At 40.5% G+C, this 21,478-nt stretch overlaps 1 protein-coding gene across 1 annotated transcript in view; it reads right to left on the bottom strand.

Annotated features, from left to right (window-relative positions):
* Window positions 1-21,478, bottom strand: part of nrxn2b (neurexin 2b) — a 728,828-nt gene that overhangs the window by 331,947 nt on the left and 375,403 nt on the right. Inside the window, 3 exon segments of the mRNA XM_085143691.1 lie at window positions 6,479-6,669; window positions 7,643-8,024; window positions 9,055-9,174. Coding sequence (XP_084999817.1) covers window positions 6,479-6,669; window positions 7,643-8,024; window positions 9,055-9,174 — 693 coding nt within the window.

Here is a 21,478-nt window from a genome sequence, read left to right as displayed (position 1 = left end):
TGACAAAAGATTCCTTTGAATAAGCGGAAATGTGAAACCAGTGGTGACAGTGTTCTCAGGAGGACCGGGGCTGGGCACCCACGGTAGCAGCAATGATGTTCTGCTCATGACCAGCGCCTGATGCAAGACATTGTTGCCCTTACAGTATACCCTTCAAGGCCCGATGTTGGGCAGCGGAAAATATACACAGTCAAGTGTTTATAAAGCACATACCAAGGCTGAGTCAAGGTCAGAGGTAGTTACAGTTATGTTCATTTTATCTCAGAACGTGGGGACGATCACACTGTTTACCGAATACACTCGAAGCCACTGTGTCCTTGAGTGAGACAATGAATTCCTAGCAGCTCCAGGGCTGCTGTACTGCTGTTCATCGTGATCCTCTTACAGAGAAGGGAGGCAAAAGATATATCTCGCCTGTGGGGAGGACAAGCAAGCAAAAATTTCTAGGAAGTGTGACAATATTCCCCTAAATCCACAATATAAGAATGACTGAACCACTTACATATACTAGTTTTTTTTTTCTTCATGTATCTTGGCAGAGAGCAGATATACTAAGAAAAGTACAGTTTTTCTGAAAACCCAGAATGGTTCCTAGTAGCCACATCGCTGCTATGCATTTGAACATGGATGAACAGTTGCGGCCTTTCCATATTTTATAGGATCACTTCAGATGACATGGTTCTGTTTCCTGACAAACTGAAAACCTTTAGAGTATCTATCAGCTTTGGGAAGTACATTCTGCCTTTTAACTCTAGCCACTGCCACAGGAGAGTGCTAAAGTTTTCCAGGAGAGAGGAAGGTAGCGATCTAGGTTTTCCTAACTTGGAAGTAGCTGACATAGAATATAGAAAAATGAAAGGGCATCTCAGCAGCATGAAACTTTTGATTAACGACACCGACACTTTTGAATTCTGCCTGAATCCTGTATTTACTTCCACTGACCATTTGCATGTGCCTCTAAAAAAATGGTAACAGAAAAAGAAGAAGAATTAATCTTCTGGTCTATATAAAATATAAAAGGATTTTGATGTTGTGGCTGTATTAATAAGAGACTTTAGGTAGTGGTCAGATGCTGACATTATTGCAAAGCTTTGGGTCAATCAAATGGCTAATCTCTATTTTACTACGGAGCTCATTAAAATGTGTGTACCTGTTTGTCTTTCTCTCCTCTTCTCCATATTGTGCTTCAATTTGTTCTGCTTTTGTTGGGAAATAGAATGTCATTACTTTACAATTACACAAAAATATGCCTCATTAGCAAGCATCTTCAAAAGAAAAGGGACACATACTGTTTAAATACGCTCCTCCTCCATTCATCTCCTCATCCTGAATAGATTTATTCTACTGTTGTTAATGACCCTCATTTCCCCATTACTGTATTTAATAAAGGCAATTAATATCTTTGAGATTCTCGTGTTTCTTGCATAGTAAAACAAATTATTCCCTCAGGGCAATCGATGTTTATGTTTACCTCCTTTTCCACAGGCCCGGCACTGTTCACTTCAATTTCAGATTTAAAAGAGGTAAAAAGCATCGCTATAATAACAGTCAGCCTGAAGTTAAACTAGCTTCGTATTGGGGCAGCTGTGGCTCAGGTGCTGGAGTGGGTCAGTGGATCAATCCCCAGCAGCTCCTACTGATCCCAGAGTTGAACACAATGCATTCATCAGTGTGTGCAAACCTGTGTGTGACTGTGTGTATGATAGAGAGATTAAGAAAGCACTTCTAGTGCTCAAATTGAGTAGTGCCAGTCAAATGACCTACATTTGAGAATTTATTGTTTTATTTTGATGAAATCTGTCGTTAGTGCTGAGGTTTAAGGCAGCTCAGCTTCCCAGCTTAAATCATTTTCTCCCAAAATTCAAAATGCATAACTGAGATTTTAATATGTAATAACTACCATGTGTTTAGTAAAGTACATCTCTTTGCATCTATAAGAATGGATCTCCATACAACAGTATGACTGCTACAATAGAAGTAAAAATGTGTATATTTAGTGTACAGGATGTAGCAAAGGACACATATTCTCATTGGCTTTAATGAAAAACTAATTACCGGTAAGTGTCCTTATATAGCACTAATGAATTAACGATCAATATATCATTGTTAAATTAATTGTGATAACTGCCATAATTAGCATAAACAAATTGGGTCTCTTAGCCTTTGTCCACCCCAAATGGTGTTGTTGGTGCAAGCGTAATACGAAACTAAAACATATCATGTATACCCTGTAGCTTCCTGTCACAACGAAAGAATCTGCTAATTGTTCTTGTTATCTTTCCAGGGGGAGGCTGTCGTCTTGGTGATAGTCTTGTTCATATAATTATAGTGAAGCCTGAAAATGAACGAGGTAATTAGTAATGTAACGTGATATCAGTTAGACCTTGTGACATTTAAAATGTGTCATTATTGAAGACTCAAAAACAGCATTAGTTAAGCGATGGAACATTTCAAACAGGAAACGTGGGGATAGACCAACACCCCGTCAGATTTAGGGTTAAAAAATTGAAAATATGGAAAGAGGCAAATGGAGCGCTCACAGCATGAGGCATCAACTGAAATTCCTGCAGAGAATAAAGCGAGTGTTTAATCAAGAAAATCCTTTTTTACATTTTTATTTATTCTGGGGTAATTAATTTTGTAATAATAATTAATAATTAATTATTGGATGAAAGCAGAGACTCTGCAGGCATGAAAGTAATCAATAACAATTTACACCAAGACGAAGCCAAAGATTCTACAAACTGTTTCAATTAATTTCGTTGTGTCTTTTGATTATATAGGACAAAACTAGTGGTAATACTTATAATGACCCTCACATTTAAATTACATTTTGTTACATTTACTCATAATCCTAATAAAATTTACATTTGTTATATTTCTAATTGTAAAAAAAAAAAAAAAAACTACATTCATGAATATGACTGTATGTTTTTTATGCATTATATTATAAAGTTGATAAGAGATTAAAATAATGCCATTCTCATGATATCAGCTTATAGCACATAGTATGTATGATTATGATTATAAACACAGTATATAATATGTCAGCGACAACTTTTATTGATATATGCTGCTGCTTAGTCAAAGCCACTGATTGTCCATCACATGTGTGATGATAATAGTTATTATTTTACCCCAAACTTTGATCTTACTAAGTCTAACCAAGTAAGTTTGGGGCTCAAACCATCCACATAATTGTTTGCAAACCAATTATGTAACTATTACCAATCTGTAACTATTAATAATCATTGCATTGTTTTTACTGTAATTTCCTATCTATTATATATTCTAAACAAGTAATAAATGTGTAATTTCACGTTCCACAAATAAGCACTCATCGTGATATAATATTGATGACTGGGAAAGAAAAATGTGAATAAGTCCTAGAATAAACCAAGCTATTGCAGTAGAAGAATATGGTAACAACTTGCAGTATGTTGACAAAACTGACACAGCCGTATTCCCTTTGTGATGTATGTTGAACATGCATCACAACGGGTCTTGCTCTAAGACCTGCTTTTACTCTACAAAACCGCTCAGTGCTGTCCTGGGGAGACTGTGTGTGTTGTTCCATCATCATACTTTAGCTGAAAAAGAGGAATGCCTTGAAGATTTTTTGCCTGTCCAAAAACAAAGGAAAGGAAGACAGAGAGCACAAAACCCATTTTCCCCATTTTCTCTGTGCAATTACACAGATAAAGCTCGGAGAATTGGATTTTTTTTCCCCTTTGAAATGCAGACTGAAATGGTGTTAAAGCAAAGCAAAGAGATCGAGAGGAACGTCTTATTGTTGCTATTTGGTCTGTTTTTTTTGTTGTTTTTTTTTAAACAAAGCTTTGTGTGTAACCACTGAAAAGTAACATGAGTATATAAAAAAAGCGGAAAAACATATTCTGTTTATCAAAATTAAATATATATATTTGTATATAATTCTCGAGAGCCTTTCATCACCTATGAAACTATACACATTTAGCCCTGGTGGTTTGTTCTCGTGTTTACAGTGTTTGAGCGCAATATTTTGTCAGGAGGATTGTCACAGATATTCTCTGTGGTTCTACTGTGTTTGAATGCCCAATTAGACAAGTGAATTGAGGATAGAGACATCCCCTAACCCCCTCTAAAGTCCTCTAAAGTGATATTTACAGCCATTATTCTTCCCACTAGCACCAAGCTGCTTCGATATCTACCCCCTGCAGGCAAGAATTGTTCAAATAAAGAAAAGGAACCTTGAAAATACATAGATTTTGAACACAGCAGCATGCACATTAACGACACAGATGGAGGGTTATTCCCCAGCCATGCTGAGAATGCGTTGATTGGACAATGAAAAGATGCCTTCTGCTTCATTTAAGAAAATGAAAATCAATTTGGTGTCTGTAATTTTGAATATGCAAATTGTGCCATTGTTGCTGTATACTTCTGTGCTGGGCAGCTGTCTTTGTATGTTCAGTTGGAAGCATATTATTAGAATCAAGTGCAGTTTGTTATCACTTCAGTGCATAATCAGTAGTTGTATTGCTTGCAGAAGAGACAGCCACGTGTAGTCACGTGTAGATTAATATAACCATGTTGTCATCACACGCTTGCATTCTGACAAGTATCGGTGGGTGTCATGGTGTTACATGTCTTCACTCATACATACTGAATATTCATTAAAATAAACTCTGTGTTTTTCTGTTTTTAACACAGAACACAACGTGTGTGCAATAGCGACTTAAATGCAGCTAATTAAGCCTACTTTGTGAAGCAGCAGCCAGTTCTGCACTGTTAAAAACACAAATTTTAGAAAACTGCCACATCTTTTGACAAAATGGCCATAAACACAAATTCAAGACAACAGCTGTGCTTTGGTTGCAGCTATATTTACAATGATCACTCTGTGAGCAAATTCTCGTGCACAGAGGGGAGACATGCAAACACATGCAATGTAAATAATTTGTAAACTATAGGAATATAAATGGTATTGTCTCATTCTGTATCTCACTCGTAATATATCCAACCTGCTCGCCTGGCACTGCACAGTAGACATGCTGTATACATGCAGTGCATGTAATGGAGAATGAATACACAATTATACAGCGTTAAAACACTCAAAGCAAACAATTATTTCTAGTAGTTCCTGAACTCACTATTGACAACATTATGAAATGACCACAAAATATAGTTCAACATAAAACGTGTAAAAAACATTCATCCTTACACTTTAGGTGGCAAATTTTAAGATCAACTTGCTAGCTGTCTTGCACTTGCATATTTCACTACTTTGTAAACCAGGGAAGATATGGATTTCCCATTCCTCTATACGTCTTCCTCTACAGACTGCCTTAGGATTATTCTGCTTTGGTGGACTGTGCATACTGCAATGGACAAAACTGGAAAAAAGGGTAAGGTCTGTGAATAAATCATTCCCCAAAAAAGCTTGGGCCGCTTTTTGATCTTTTGACTCCTCACAGCCATCAGTGTGCCCAGGGAGTCACCCTGACTTCTGATGTTTCTTACACAAAAATCCCCTGTAACCTGAAAAGCACTCCAAGCTCTGGGACACAACACTGGCAAAATCAAAGTGTTTCCTCCAGTGCCAAACTTAATGTGTGTTCATGGTGGCACTTGAAAGAGTCTAGCCATGGTCTAGCAGTCTATCCTCTGCTGTCCATTGTTAATACCCTAGATCCAAGAAGTGCGTGTTACTTATTGATTGCTGACATTCTTAAAGCAGACCAAAGATATTATTCACATGCTGTAAAACATTTTGCGGAACTGCCGAGCTCCTTCCTTTGAAGGCTTTTAATTAGAGCGGATTCACAGAGACGCAACATTTAAAAAGTCAAAGTAGTAAAAGGTGCCTCCATCACATAAGCTCATTATTTTGTGGGTAAAAGTAATTCACTATGTTGTTTTTGTTTTTTAAAAATCTTCAGTCTAAACAAGAAGCGATGAGCAGTTATTGTTTCTGATAGGATTCTTTTTGTTGTGTGATGTTGGATTTAGGTCAGATAGTGATTGGTGAAAGATGTTGGTGTTATTGCCCTCCACATGCTGAACAAGGAGGATCACCTTTTAAAGCAAACAGCCTTTTTATTGCAACCACTGTCCACTCTTGTTTGGCCAGCATATTTATTTTTCTCCGTTAATCACATATGCCCGGACAAAGAAACAAAAAACAAACGCACCTGGTAACACAACCAAAGTGGATTTTGGAGCCATTTTTGTGCAATATGTGTGAATATCAAACCAGAACTGTGCTACATGCCCACAAAAACAAAGGAATCCTCAAGATAACCAATGAATATGCAGAAGTCCTATTCGAAAAGCCACTGGGATGCTCAGAGTGGTTATAATTTAGATGGATTTGAGCTGGCATGTGTTTATGGCCATCCTCCAACAACACTAAAGGGACAGGCCAAGGATGACACTGGGATAGTTATTTCCTGCAAGCGCCAATGTTTTCTGGAAGATTTTACAGTGCTGCTGTTACCTTTGAGGTCCAGGTTGCGTGCTCCATTGGAGTGCTGAGTAACGGTGCGTGAGTCAATCTTGAGTGTGTGTACATTGTTGGCATCCCGGGACACCACCACATTGTGCCACTGGTTGTCGTTGAGTGGTTTGTCTGAGTTGCCCTTCATCAGCGACGGGCCATTGCCGAGATCAAAGACGTAATGGATGTACCTTTGAAGAAAGACGTCAGAATTAGGATTGTGTTCCTAACTCTTGTAACTCAACAGCGGTGCACGACTTAAACAAACTCATTTGTTTCAGGAAAATTGAATTTTATATCAAATCTGGATGACTTTTTTCCTAAATTTTCTCCAAGATGCTGTAAGAACATTTTTTTGGGGAAAATAGCAACCGTTTATGTAACTGTACTTGGAAACTCTGATTTGTTTTGGAGTTTTTTCTGGCTGGTTAAACATGTAAATATAGATACCTACTTTGTCTAAAACTCTGTGCTTGGCCACAGGCAGATGCGGTGGCACAGTTCCCTCCTTCACACAAATATGGCTGTCTTTTGTGTTGTGGGTTAAAGCTATTGTGCTTGTTTCATTCAAGGTTTGTGATTTTTTTTTCTACCTTGAGTCCAATTCCTTTATGTAGCCTCTTGTCTTTTCAGGGTAGAAGCAGCTCAGGCTTTTGTGTCATAACGATGCCGAATTCAGAGCACAAGGGAAGAGACAAACACTACCAAAAGCCTCTTTTGGAGACCCTAATTATAAGCAGCTTTTAGGTTGATGTGATTCACAAGTCCAACCACTTTATTTTGGGGTTGTGATGGCTTTGTCAAGTCTTTGTAGAAAAAAAACAACCTGAGAAAAACCAGATATCTCTACTTCCTGTTGACCAACCACTAACAAGCTACAGGATGCGAAGCTTTCAGCTGAGCTTTTAAGATGACTGATTATGATTACTCGCAAACATACTCTAAACTAAGTTACACCGAGCCCACTCTGATTCAAAGCAGCATTAAATGACTCACTGATCTGTGGGGAAAATATATGTGCTTATGTAAAAACAAGGGCAAGAAGGGACAGAAATCTGCAGAGCGCAGGGGAAAAGCAACATCATCTTTTTTAGGCATAGCATACAATAATGAAAAAAACATAAAATGATTTAGACAATTAAGAAAAACCCAAGTAAAACTCACCCCTTTACCAGTTCCACAACTATAAAGTCGCTCCCATCTCCGGAGTTGAAGAGCATCAGGCCATCAGGCGTGGTGGTTTTAAACTGAAAGAACAGGTGCATGGAGGCATATGCTTGTAACGTCGCTAATGCTAAGTAGCTGCCTTTTGTTCGAAATGTCACCGGATCCGCAATGATGTGGCGCATGCCAAAGCGGGCATTCAGCTCGCAGTAGGAGATGTCCCCGTTTTTACACTGGTCTAGATATGGCACACTATTGAAGGTCAGGCCCTGCAGATGGCCAATGAAGTTTGAAGGGACCACGGATATGAAGCGGCGCTCAGTCATGATGCCCGTCTCAATGTTGTGGAACTCAAGATGTGTGTGGGCACCAGTCATCTGGCCTAAAGATTGTGGATAACAAAGATAACAAAGAAAAAAAACATTAGCAGATGGTACTACATTCCATTATTATTAGCCTTTATTAATTTATTTTATAAGTATTATTATTATCTTTACACTATAGTAATCAGTTATATTGCTGATCTACGCTAAACAATACAGTTGTGTTTCAGGACAGATAAGGAGTAATGGTCTTGGTAAACTGCCGATTGAAATCCTTTCCCTACTAAAACCCGGAAGAGCCCGCAAGGCATCGCTTGGCATCATTTCCTTTTTTCTTTCCCAGGCACTAGTTTGTTAATAATGTCAGTCTTCACAGGGTTGATTTTTCGCTAATGGTCTCGACATGCCCACTCTTTTTTTTCCCCTTTTCATCTACCACACACCCTCAAACTCACCTTTTTGCTCAGCCTTTGCCCTCCCATCCTTTCGCCTGAGGCCACAATGTTATGTGTGCCTCTGATTCCACCTTGTATTTGACCTTTTATCCTTCTCTTGGATACAGGCAGAACCAATTTCTTTGAACTTTGTTCATTGGCTTGCTCACTCGTGGTAAGTAAAATAGAAATCCCCAAAAAAGCTCTGTCTGTATTCAGCCTCAAATATGTATGTATCCTTTTGCTTTTTATACATTTTTATGGCTTTGCCAGGCTTTGCAGCTAAGGTACCTGGCATTTAAAGGCTTTAAAAATTAGATATAGCGTAAGTCACTGCGGGATGCTTGGAAGGTTGTCATGGAGATTGGGAATTGGGTACAAACATCTTAAATTTAGCATTATTTGCAAATAAACGCTTGTCAGCTGAATTGCCATTATCTCTAAATATGAGTTCAACAATAAAAATGTCTCATTCATTTTAACTCTAATTTGTCACCTTTATGCCTCAAATCAGATGTTTTAATGACAACTAGCAAAACAGCTGCTCTGAGCCTGTTGTACATACATTATCAGCAGAACATTTGAGAATGCAGCACCACGCTCATTTACAGCATCTCACACCAAATGAATCCTCAGTGTCCTAATCACAACTAACCTTCCACTGTGACGTTATCCACAGACAGCTGTAGGTTCTTGCCTCTCCGCACCACCTTCACCATGTGCCACTCGTTATCGTTCAGCTTCTGCCCCGCGAACAGTGTCTCGGGTCCTTTGCCTGTTGTAGGGGGAGTTAAAATCACAAAACAGCACAGCAGGAATGATGTGTGCGCCTACCAACCCCCACCCCAAACACCTTCCTTCCACCTCCACCTCCCAGCCACCCCCCCCAACACACACACACACACACAGGTCACACACTGTAGGTGACAGGGTTGGTAGAGAAAACCTGCATGTTTGCAAAACACATTCGTGCTATTGATTTTCTCACTATGCTAGGCATGAAAGGAACTGAATATCTAGCCCGACACACGCTGAGTTGCAGATATTATATGAAGGCATGTCCTGCTTTCACAAAGCATCTCGATGTGCTGTATAAGTGGAGGAGACCAGGTGGTTTAACTGCTCACTCCTAAAACCTCCCTCCACCATTCTCCTCCTTAATTCTCTCTTTCCATTTCTCTACTCCCAATTCTCATCTCCTCAGCTCTACCACTAAAGGATACACAGTTTTGTGGAATGGCATATGGTTTTGCTAAGATGCTCTATAGAGAAATATTTACATAAGAATGTTTTCAAAGTGGGGAGAAGGCTATTTATAAGCTGCCAATGACAGAGCTTGATTTCCTCAACATCAGAAAAAACTGCTGGCGTGAGGTACCGGCAGCAGAAAAACAGTGTGGGTTTTGATTCTGTTATGAATGCAGCAATGATCTGCTGATTTTATTCTTCGCTAAAAGTCAAGGTAGGAGCAGGTTCTGTGGAAGAGCAGTGCCAAATTTTGTGGACTGAATACAGATGAATAAGTGTAAAGGCTGTGGCCAAAAAAGTAAAATCCTTATATCACATGGATTCAGACTCTAAATGAAGGTCTAGCTGTAGTGGGACTGGGGTGATCATTATAATCAATGATTGGAGAGGAGGAAGAGAGTTTTTGTCAACAACAATATAATGATGGGAAACTTTCACCTCAGTGGTAACAGGACACACTGAAATAGTAGAAAGCCAAAAGACACCAGTCTCATCCATTCTTTTAGGTGGCTCTGAAGTAGACTGAGGGCCATTGAGGCAGATCAATAGAGACACTATGACATCAAAAGATTGTGGCTTTTTTACACCATTAGCACTGATGATTTGCTTATTTTGAGTCTAATATTTGCTGTCCCACACCAATTCCAGGGTCACTGCCTCGCTTCTGACTAGTTAGCCGGCTGGAGCTGGAGTGTGCAGCTGCTTGAGTGGATGATGTAGTACAGCCTGGTGAAATATGACGGTCCCTTTCCCAGTTCTGTGTGAAATTATTTAGTCTAGAGGAAAAAAAGGAATGTACCATCAATTGATGGCCCCACTTGGCAAGAACACACACTGCTCACTGGAGAACCGTTTTCCCATTTACCCCTGTCCCTTTTTCATTATATTGTTTTTTCATTATTTTTTTTTCTTTAGCTACATAAAATGTGAAAGAAACACTTTGATCCCTCATATGTGAAAGGAAGAGGCTGCTATATAGATGCAAAGAAAGCAAGTGTGGAGGAAAGTTGCAAACAGAGAAATTAAAGCTGATACGAAGATATGCAGGAGTGCAGAGATAAAATGTGAAAATGGATGACAGCGAAGGCAGAAAAAAAAGAGCCCTACAAAAACCTAAGGAAAAAAAAGTGCAACAGAGCTGCAGTAGAGCTGGCTGGCTGATGTAAGAGAGTAAAAGTTAGAAAAGTACAACAAAAATGAATGGGAACAGCTACAGCTTCAGAATGGAGTCCATGTAATATGTATTTTCCCTGATTTCTACAGGCCACAGGAGAGCCAGGTCCACCGCTACCCACACAGCAAGAGTCATTTGGCTATAATACCTCTAACAATGGCGGACAAAAATGTATGCTCCTCTGGCCGGGCTAGCCAAGCAACAAAAAGCTGTGGGCAGAAGGTGGTAAAAGTGCAGCCAGGGACCCGTTAGGCTCTATGGTCAAAGTTGGAAACACTGAAGGGAAAGCACAGATAATGCGGGGATGCAAGTCCACTGTCAAAGGTTAAAGACGAGTTTTGCTGACTTTTGTTGATTTTAAAATAAAAATGCTTTCAGTTAAAGTCGTTTAATACCTATGTGGGCAAGACGGATTAAGTCTGTAACCGGTGATTATCTGATTTTATGCTACAAACAGCATGAATCCCCAAAATGAAGAGCACTGTGACCAGAGCTGTTAGCCTTGCTGAGAAGTTGGAGACGTATAGATTGTTGTCTGTAGCTCTAAAGGCTCACTGCTGCTCCCCCTCCTTGTCCCACTACCCTGTTTCAATTTTTCAAACGTATTCAATGCTAAAAAACAACAACATGTTTTTAAAAAACAATTACAGTAAGTGTCAAGTTCAATGACATTTTTTGACTAATTTTTAATAAAATGTCAACTTGTGTTTTCTTCTTAAAGTATTACTCCTTTTAGTATAAAGCTACAGCCCTAGGGAATGCTTAAAATGTCACCATCCCAGGTTTAATTACAGTAAATATCTAGATATGTAAATGTTACCTCATTAAGTGCTAGTGAATTAACATTTCATTTCAGTTTTCACTAAAACTTGAAAGAATTTAATGTCCTGATCCTAAACCCATAGGTGATCACAGGAGAACGCTGACTGCCTCAGACCGATTGTGATGAAGTTGGTGGTGATATTGCTTGCAGTGAAATTAAGTAAAGCCTTACTTCACTGGCCAGGTAACAAGGCAAACAGCAACACTAAGGACTTGCAGTATGGGGTTAAATGAGCCACTAAGCTGGTAATGTAGCCACTCTCTGAGAGAAGTACTCCTTGGTGAAAAAACAAGGAGGGGAAGAGGGCTCGTTAATGAAGAAGCCGACAATTATTAAAATGAAATGAATTCTCATTCTGCCACTTGTGCCTTCTTACTCTGTCTTGATCAGCGGGGCAAAGGGCTGTGATCATATAAACAGAAGCTCCTTGTGCCTCTATCTCTCCCATTCCTTTGTTCCATCCTGCCACTTTTCTTTACACCTTCTAAATGCAGCACAGAGGCACTGAAAAGAGTAAAAATAACTACGATTGTGGACTACTGTCATTGACTGTGTCAGCTCACCATTAGTGAGAGGTGTGATGCTTGTGGGCTGTTGCATAATTACCAGCAGCCATCCATCATTGGTTGCTGTTTTCTCTCTGTAAACAACCTTGATTAATGCAATCGGATCAATGCAACACAGGTCCTCAGCCAATGGCTGCAGGTTGTTGCCATCAGCCTCTATACAGGCTGCGAGGCTGCTGGGGCAACAGCAAGTACTTGAGCACAGTTGTTTAATTATTTTGTCTAAACTCTGATCACGACAACTTATGAGAGAATAGCTTATAATCACTCAGTGAGCAATGCTGACAACACGACAATCAAGAAATAAAACGTGAAAAATGTTTGTTTTCTCTTACTTTGCAAAAAAAGCAGAGATCCAAATATCTCTTAGACCACTGATAATATGTGCAGTGTTGCGGAGTAACGGAATACATCTACCGCTGTTACGTATATGTTAGAATACAGTTACTTTGTTGAAATAAATGGATTACACGGCGGTACTTCCCTGTTTCATATTGTGGCGGGTCAGGCCTGTTTGGGTTTTGTTTGACAGCTACGTTCTGTTGTTCCAGGCGGCAGCGTTACGGTTGCCATGGTTACAGGGTGACGCTCTCTCTCTCTGTGTTTCCTGGGTGAGAGAGGCCTTTTTGTTGTTGTTGTGCTAAGCTAATAGGCAGAATGCTACCGGTATAGCTCTGAAGAATGTAGCATCATGGGCAGTGTAGTCCGTGCTGCAGGGAGAATGGACTGCCATACACGTTATGTGTCTGTGAGCGAGGGAGGGAGAAAAAGGAAAAGTTCAAGTTGTCATCGAGCAGAAACGGGAGCTGGAAGCATGTAAATATAATAATAACCACTGCAGCCAAGAAGAGAGCCTGACGAGCCCAGTTGTAAGTAAGCTATTAAGACTCGACTGTACACCGTGTTCGTGTTTTCCCCGAAACAACAAGTTCCGTTGCAGCAGTCTTTCAACGCCTCTCCACACAACAAAGTAAAGCTATTTTTCGGCTACAGCCCAACATGGAACCCGACGTATTAGCCAGAGGTCCCTTTACTACGGTTCGGACCTTCAGTAACAGTAATAAATCACAGCAATAGTACATTCACGTAGTTGTAAAAAGCATGATAATATATTAAGTAATCCAAAGTATTCAGAATACGTTACTCTCATTGAGTAACGTAACAGAATACGTTACAGAGTACATTTTGGGGCATGTATCCTGTTATCTGTAATGGAATACATTTTAAAAGTAACCTTCCCAAGACTGAATATGTGTAGCTAGAAGAAGAATCTGACAGTTTCTCGCCCTGCCTAATGACTTTTCTTATCCCTGTTCATATTTGTCACAGACACCACGACTCCAAGCCCCTTTATTAAACATATATGTTTCACTTAGATTCTTTTGCATTTTGCACAGTGTCAGAGTTTTGTGTGGTCCTGTTAACATCTAGCTGTCACATAGAATTAGCTCCAAATAATAAAGGCTATGTAATATACCAAGCAAGCTTTCTGGCATGATTATTAAGTCAACCAGTGCACCAAAGTCTGGCCAGAGGGAGCAAAGCCAGTCTGAGATTTGCTGGGCAAATGTGCTTGCCAAAATGACAATGCCACAGCACACCATCACAGGGCTACAGGCAGTAAGTTTGCTGCTGGTGTAACAGTGGACGACTATGAAAGCAGCAATGAGTCATGCAGTCGTACAGAGAAGCGTACAGAGGCCGTTTATCGGGGTTGCTCGAGCATATGCAGTTAGTGTGCTGAGATTGCAGGGGTCAGGGGCAACTGCAGGGTGCGTCTGCGAGTTAAAGGGTCAAATTTGTCTAGGGGCAACTGACTGTGATGGTGTGTCTGATTTAACAAGACAGCTTATACCCCGATCTACTCACATTAAAGAAAAAAAGCAACTAAAATGCCACAGGATTCACATCAAATGTAGCAAAACATTTATGTTCCAGTATCAGTGCAGCACTGAAAAGTCCCCAATCGGCTATCACATAACAAAATAAATGTAAATGCAATGCATGTGTTATAGGATAATGTTGTTCCCTGATGGCACCACTTTTTTTTTTTATCTCATCACTCAACCAACCAACCAGGCCAACCTGAGCTACTATCTTGGTTGAGCTCCAAAAGACTAAATCTCCAGGAATCATATCATTTTATGATGCTTGGCAGAATGTGCCGTCTTTAACTATGGGATACAGAGGTGAATACCAGCCTAAGCTCTGTGATTTGAATTCCCTGGAAGAACGCACAACCCTGACTAGCTACTGCTCTGGACTTTCGAGGTCATGAGCTTCTGCAAAGCCATGCACAAATTTATGCATTCACATAAACGCACACACTTGCAAGCACTCGTGGGAAAAAGGTAAATCTAACTAATTAGAATAAGCTCAAGAAAGAACCTCACTGCCATTTGTTTCATTCTTGGCTCAGCAGCCCCACTCTGAGGGGGAAAAACAGGAAAATGCTGATTCTGTGTCAGTGAACTGACGAAGCCAGAGGAAGGAAGACTCAGAGGGGCTTGTGCTGTCGGGAGCGAATGGAAAATGAGAAGATCGTGGATACCAAATGACTGAAATTGATTTTTCATGCAAAGTGGCATAGAAAACAGAGCCAGGGAAACCAGTGCTGACCAGGGGGAATTGTAATGCTTGGCTTCTCCATGAATTCATATGGTAAAGAGGGGCATTGAAAAATCTGCTTAGCAAGACAGACAGGTGCTGTAATCACATATGTGTGTGTGTGTGTGAGTGTAAGACTTGTTTATGTTCACGATTAGCATTTCACTAACAGGTGATAGACCTCAGGCAACCCCCCTTTGTGCACCCATCTGTTGAAGCACATTGTGCGCTCAGCACACTCCAGTGTTCACACTCTTTCACACACACAAGTATGCAAAGAACTGTGAAAGGGAATATGGAGTTTTAAGGTAGGTAAAAAGGATATACATCCTCCTCTTTTAAAATGAACTAAGGGCTCTCGGCTTGTTAACCTTTTTTCTTCGGCAGCCCCCTCTTGCCATATTAAAGAGGCTTGGACAAGGGACACTGGTTTGGTTATCACTGATGATTTATGGGCTGAAGTGTTAAGCCGGATAAAACTATGCTCTGTTAACGCCCGGCTTCAGTTAATTCAATTTAAGGTCGTCCATAGACTGCACTATTCCAAAACCAAATTGAGCAAGATTTTTCCTAACGTTTCCTCCAAATGTGATAAATGTAAACTTGTGGACGGTACTCTTGGCCATCTTTTTTGGTCCTGTTCAACGCTTACAGCCTTTTGGACTAGTATTTTTAGTTTCTATAGCATTGTATCCTGACTGTCTTATGGTGATCCTGGGCTGCTCCAGCGATTCCTTGGCACTTCCCTTTGCTGTTCAACAGGCCCTCATGTTTGGTATGGTGATTGCCAAACGTCTGATTCTGGGGGAGTGGAAATCTGCCTCCCCTCCCTGCTTCAAGAGGTGGCTCGTGGAAATGGTCTCCTGTTTATACCTGGAAGAAATTCGGTTCTCTACGTCTGATTCCATGGAGAAGTTCAGGATGATATGGGGGCCCTTTATAGACCACATTAAGAAGGACAGTTCACACCCTGGGTCCTGACCACGTTGTTTTAACTGCTTTTATTCTGAGCAGTTAAAACAACAGTTATGAGCTGTTGCCCATAACTGTTATTGCATAATTGTTATCGGCTCCTCCTAGCGATCTTTGGATTTGATCTTGTGGATTGGACTCACTGGATTGTGAGTTGTTTGACATGTTTACCAGTTGCTTTTTTTTCTTCTCTGCTGTTCTTAATAAGTGCTGGCCGTGTACCCTGTTGTGGGGTTTGTTGCTCTGTTTTTTGTTTTGTTTGTTTGTTTGTTTGTTTGTTTGTTTGTTCCTGTTTTTGTTTATGATTTTTTTTGTCTTTATTGTCTGTGTTCTTCTGTCCCACTGTTTGTGAATGTGTAAAAATTTTGAAAAATGCATAAATAAATACATTAAGGGCCATTATTAAGCAGGAGTAGCTACCCATGTTTGCTGCCCCATACCAATCTAAGAGATCTAGGAGAAAAAAAACAATTCCTCTCATATTTAAATGAAAATTTCTCTAAATGTTAAAAACAAAATTGCCAAATAGTGATAGCAAGCAATGATAACATAGTAAATTTGATAATTAAGCACTAATTCAACGAATAACAGTCCGTGAACAAAGTTGACTTTTTCAAAAAAATTCAGGAATAAGAAAATATGAATTGGAGGTGAAAATACAAAGCTGGTATGAGTACGACTCAGATTTTGCCCCCAACAGAGCAACAGAGAAGATTTATGAGGTAGTTAAAGGCTGACAGCCTATAGCTATTTTATACACAGGGGAACTTTACAGAGCTTTGAAATTTTAAAAAGAAATTACAACTTGGAGACCAAGGATTTTTTTTAAAGATATGTATAAATGAGGCACTAGGCAAATGAAATTATTAGGGAAGGTTTGGGCAAAGTGGATGATATATTAAATGTCTTTCTATCAATACAAAACAAGAAACCAAGCATAAAACAATATCATGGTAAAAATGGTAAATGGCCTGCATTTGTATAGCGCTTTTCTAGTCCTTAAGGACCCCAAAGCGCTTTACACTACATTCAGTCATTCACCCATTCACACTCACATACTGGCGATGGCAAGCTACATTGTAGCCACAGCTGCCCTGGGGCGCACCGACAGAGGCGAGGCTGCCGGACACAGGCGCCACCGGGCCCTCTGACCACCACCAGTAGGCAAACATGGGGTTAGTATCTTGCCCAAGAGGCAGCCTGGGATTGAACCACCGACCTTCTGATTAGTGGCTGACCTGCTCTGCCACCTGAGCTACAGCCACCCCAAACAATATTAAAACTTTACAGGGGCCTCCAAGAGTCCTCAAAAGCAATAACAAACTTATTAAAAATAAATGGGAGCGAGAAGGTGAAACAAGTACAACAGAAAGGATCAAAAAAGTTTAAATCACAAAAGAAAAGCTCCCTTATACACAGCTATGGGTAAAAAAAAAGGGGGGTTTTAGTTACTGATGTACAGAAAAAGCACCAACCCTTCAAAGATACTAGTGCAGGCCTTTCATCTTTGGGTAAGTGTGGGTAAGATTTGGGATTGTACCCACACTTATCCCACATGGAGCTCAAGTGGGTGTGCCCACACAAGGCCCACAGCAGTTTTGCCCTTTGGGTTCCTTGCGTGGATTTTTATATGCAAGTCTAGTTTGAGTAGACCACAGAATACCCATATGGGAAACACAGCAGTTTTGCCCTTTTAGGACCCTAAGAGGGAATTCTGTGGTTAACCCACTGTGGGTTGCCCATAGTACACGTAGACGGGGCTCCATTGGCCTCTTTGTGAATTAGCCCAGGGGGCCCAGAAGCACTTTTACCCTGAAAGGCCCCCCATCACATTTTACTTTGGCCGAAATGGGTTAGCCAATAAAAACCCATGCTGGGATTCCAAAGGGCAAAACTGCTGCCCGCCCTGTGTAGGAACACCTACATGGGCCCTGCGTGGGATAACTGAGTTTGCCAGGCCCACACAGCTTACTGATAACCTATCCACTGTGTTGTTGCACAAGCATGTTTGTAACTGTGACTACTGAAGAAAATGAAACTATAGAACATTTTTTTAATACACTGACAGAAATACAAGGCTGAGAGAAGATGATTGATTGAAAACCTGAAGGAAATAAAAGTGAAACTGGATCTTGTTCATAAACTGCAAAAGAACTCAAGAAGCAAAAGACATATTCCATTTTGTATGATCGACTATCTCGGTTGAAAGGATTTGAGTTTTCCTTTGTGTGTGTTTGAGGGCAAGTGACTCTATAGTAGGGATGGGTATCGAAAACCGGTTCTTGTTGAGAACCGGTTCCCAGTGTTTAAATTCCTTGGAATTGTTTGCCATTTTTGCAAACGATTCCCTTATCGATTCCAGTCGCCCTGAATGACGTCACCACGTTGCGGAGCGTCATTTACCTGGCAGGAAACACGGCGCCCAAGCAGCTCAAACGCTCAAAACTTTGGTTATACTTTACGAGAACGGATGACAACAGGGCAACTTGCAATACTTGCAAAGTAGATATTTCATTTAAGGGAGGAAACACTACGAATATGCAAAAGCATTTGCTCACAAAACACACGATGACCTTAAATGAATGTCGTGTTTTTAATTCCGCTCCGGACTCGTGAATCTCAACCCAGCAGCAGCGGTAACGTTTGCACGTCCTCTCCCGTTAATGCGGCAGGTAAATAATCAGCTAACAGTGCATATTATGTTAGCGCGATCTGCCTTATTACAAAACCTGCCATTACTGTGCATTTAGTGACCATGATGAGAGAGACAGAGTCTGGCTCAGATGCTGGCAGTTCTCACTGCAGTCTACCGTTAGCGTCTCCTTTCAGGCCAGGATAGACGAATGTCACCGAGCAGTGACTAAGTTTGTGGTCAAAGGTTTGCACCCATTTGCCACAGCAGATGATTTTCAGTAAGTGAATGTGTTTAATTGTAGGCAGGGACATTACTGGATATTCTTGTGTAATTGCTACAGAATAATTTATGTTATACTTTGTTATTGCTACAGAAGAATATTTATTTTATTATTTTACATTTACAATTTTTTTTCTGGGGACCCTGTGACACCCCATTGAAGAGCTGTAGGCTGTGGATCTCTTAAGATCTCACTGTTGGGTTTGTAAGGCCATGTTACTCCTAAATTTCTATCTTGTTCAAAGAGAAGATATAAAACAAAGTTCTAAGCTATTAGACCTTAGTGTTCTCCTTTTTTAAAAAGAATCGATAAAGAATCGAATCGTTAAACAGAATCGAAAATGGAATCGGAATCGTGAAAATCTTATCAATACCCATCCCTACTCTATAGTGAAGTGGTTTACATGTTCGACTATCGTCAAGCAATTGTCAGGAATGAAGGGTTTAAAAATCTGCCAAGTCACCTATCTGGTTACTTTGACTTGATGAAGTTACTTTTCTGTTCCAATTAATGTTCTGATGCACACTACATCCAACTGGTGGCAGTAATGTATCATGTTGCACATGTGTGCCCTGAACAATAGGGGTAGGGGAGTCCACACCCCTACCCCACACCTATACTGTGGGTATGCTGCTACTCTCTGCTTAGTGTGGGGAGCCCATACTAAGGGCTGTCCCACTGGGATCCATGTGGACCCACAATGCGGGCCACAGATATGCCCTACATATATTGCTGGTACTGGGGCCTCACGGCGGACTGTCCATTGCAAGGCTGCCTACAGTGCCCGGACACAGGTCACAAGGGGGATGTTTGCAGGTAGGAACAAATTGCTGATGGATTATCTGTAGCCAAATAAACAAACAGAAACTGTTTTGTAGGTTTTTGTTGTTGTTTTTTGGAATAGCATTTAAATGCATAACTATACAAAGACCAATTTAATTCAGACCTGCTATTTTGTTTTAGTCTCTTATACAAAAACTTGAACATCGCTGTAACACTACAGCTGTTAAACCAAACTGGACTAAAATAGAGCACGAGTACAAAAAAGCTATCACTGAAAATTAATTAATTAATTTTAATTAAGCCGAGAGCTTATTAAATAAACAATAAACAAAAACCAGATGAAGCCCAGTGTTGCTCTTGTAATCACCACCTATTGATCAGCAATGCTTTCCAATTTATTAAGAATAATAAAAAAGAAAAAGGCAAAGCAGACAATATAAAAGTGCAATATAAACCAATATTTGCTTTAGCCAGTGCAGGAATAGCAATCAATCAATATACTTGATCAGTTTCACCTTGTGATGTCTCATTCTCTATATAGAGCCATGTGTACAGGTTTGTTGCTAGTGTTAAAAGATTGATTTTCATGCACCAAAGTAGTTACAGCTGTAACAATGAGAAGCTGGTGGGTGTTTCTTAGGTGTACCGTAGGCAGTGAACTGAGACTACACGGTCTTCTTCTTTCCTACATTTGTGGGAGGTGCGTGTATGAGTGTTTGTGAGTGAGAGAGAGGGAGTGAGCAGAAGCGGGTGAGAGCTTACGCTTCCGTTCAACCTTGCAGAGGAGAGCGGTACATGCTGTGCACAATAGCTACATCTCCCACACACAAACATGTTGTCCTGTTTTCATACTGTACAAAAACAGGCCGGCGCTCATGCTACCTGCATGATTGGGATTTCTGTGTGTAAGCTTGGGTGGATGACCATTAAAGAGAATGAAAGAAAGTAAGACCAACCCATTTTCAAAGAAGTACTGTTAAAATTTTAATTCAGGCCTTGGGTTATGGCGTTGGCGGTGGCGAGGGGAACGAAGGCAATGAGAAGGCAGAATATGTGTGTGGACAAAAGATGATGACAGGGATGCTGTGTCAGCATTGCTCTTTTTCTGGCCAAGAATGTGGCACAGGAGCGCCGCGGGATAATTCGATGACACTTTGTGTGTAGGAAAGTGTCCTAAGCGAGGAGGAGGCGATATGTACGCGAATGTTCGTGTCTATCCACCTGTACTTTATATCACAATTATCTGGAAAACATATTGAGCTTTGAGGACTTATTTGTTAGATTTACATATTTTTTATGATGGTTTGAGTGTGCCAATGTGTGCGGTGAGTGTTTCGCAGTTTAGTGCCAACCCCGTGTCCCCTCTCTCCTTTGCCATCTGTGCTCCTGGCATGGCTCCTTACTGTCGGTAATGAAGAGGAACCACCCCCACTTCCATCTCCACTCCCCTCCACCCACACACCCCTCTCTCTCACTCTTTTGCTTACTTGTCTGGCTCTCTAACAAACCTTTTCCTTAAACTGTGTTGTCTTTACCCTAACATGACTTTTCTACCTAGAAATCTCCATACACTCCTAAACTCCCGAACTCGCTGCTTTTGAAACATCCCCCTGAACTGCAGCTCCCCTGAATCTGCTTGACTTGATATTGATTCTTCTTTAAACAGAGCCTCTCAGCATGGTGCCTCTTAAGTTCAAACGTTTGAAAGCCTACTTCCCACTCAAATGAACAAATCCTATAAATACTGCACATCTGTGTTCTAAAACCCACAATCACAGCCTAACATTATATATACTTGCACACAAATAAATGTATTCACACGTGAACCATACGCATATATCACATACGATAATATGAAATGCTATGTAATTGGTCTTATATTAGCTATCCCCCAAAGAAGAAGAACAACATCTCATTGGCGACAAAGATCTGCCTTTACCGAACCCTGATCCTGCCCATTCTACTTTACGGCGCAGAGACGTGGACAATGC

The sequence above is a fragment of the Neolamprologus multifasciatus genome, chromosome 3, assembly GCF_963576455.1.
Source record: "Neolamprologus multifasciatus chromosome 3, fNeoMul1.2, whole genome shotgun sequence".
NCBI lineage: Eukaryota > Metazoa > Chordata > Actinopteri > Cichliformes > Cichlidae > Neolamprologus > Neolamprologus multifasciatus.
The sequence above is the reverse complement of the archived record's forward strand: the minus strand, read 5'-3'. Positions and strand labels throughout refer to the sequence as shown.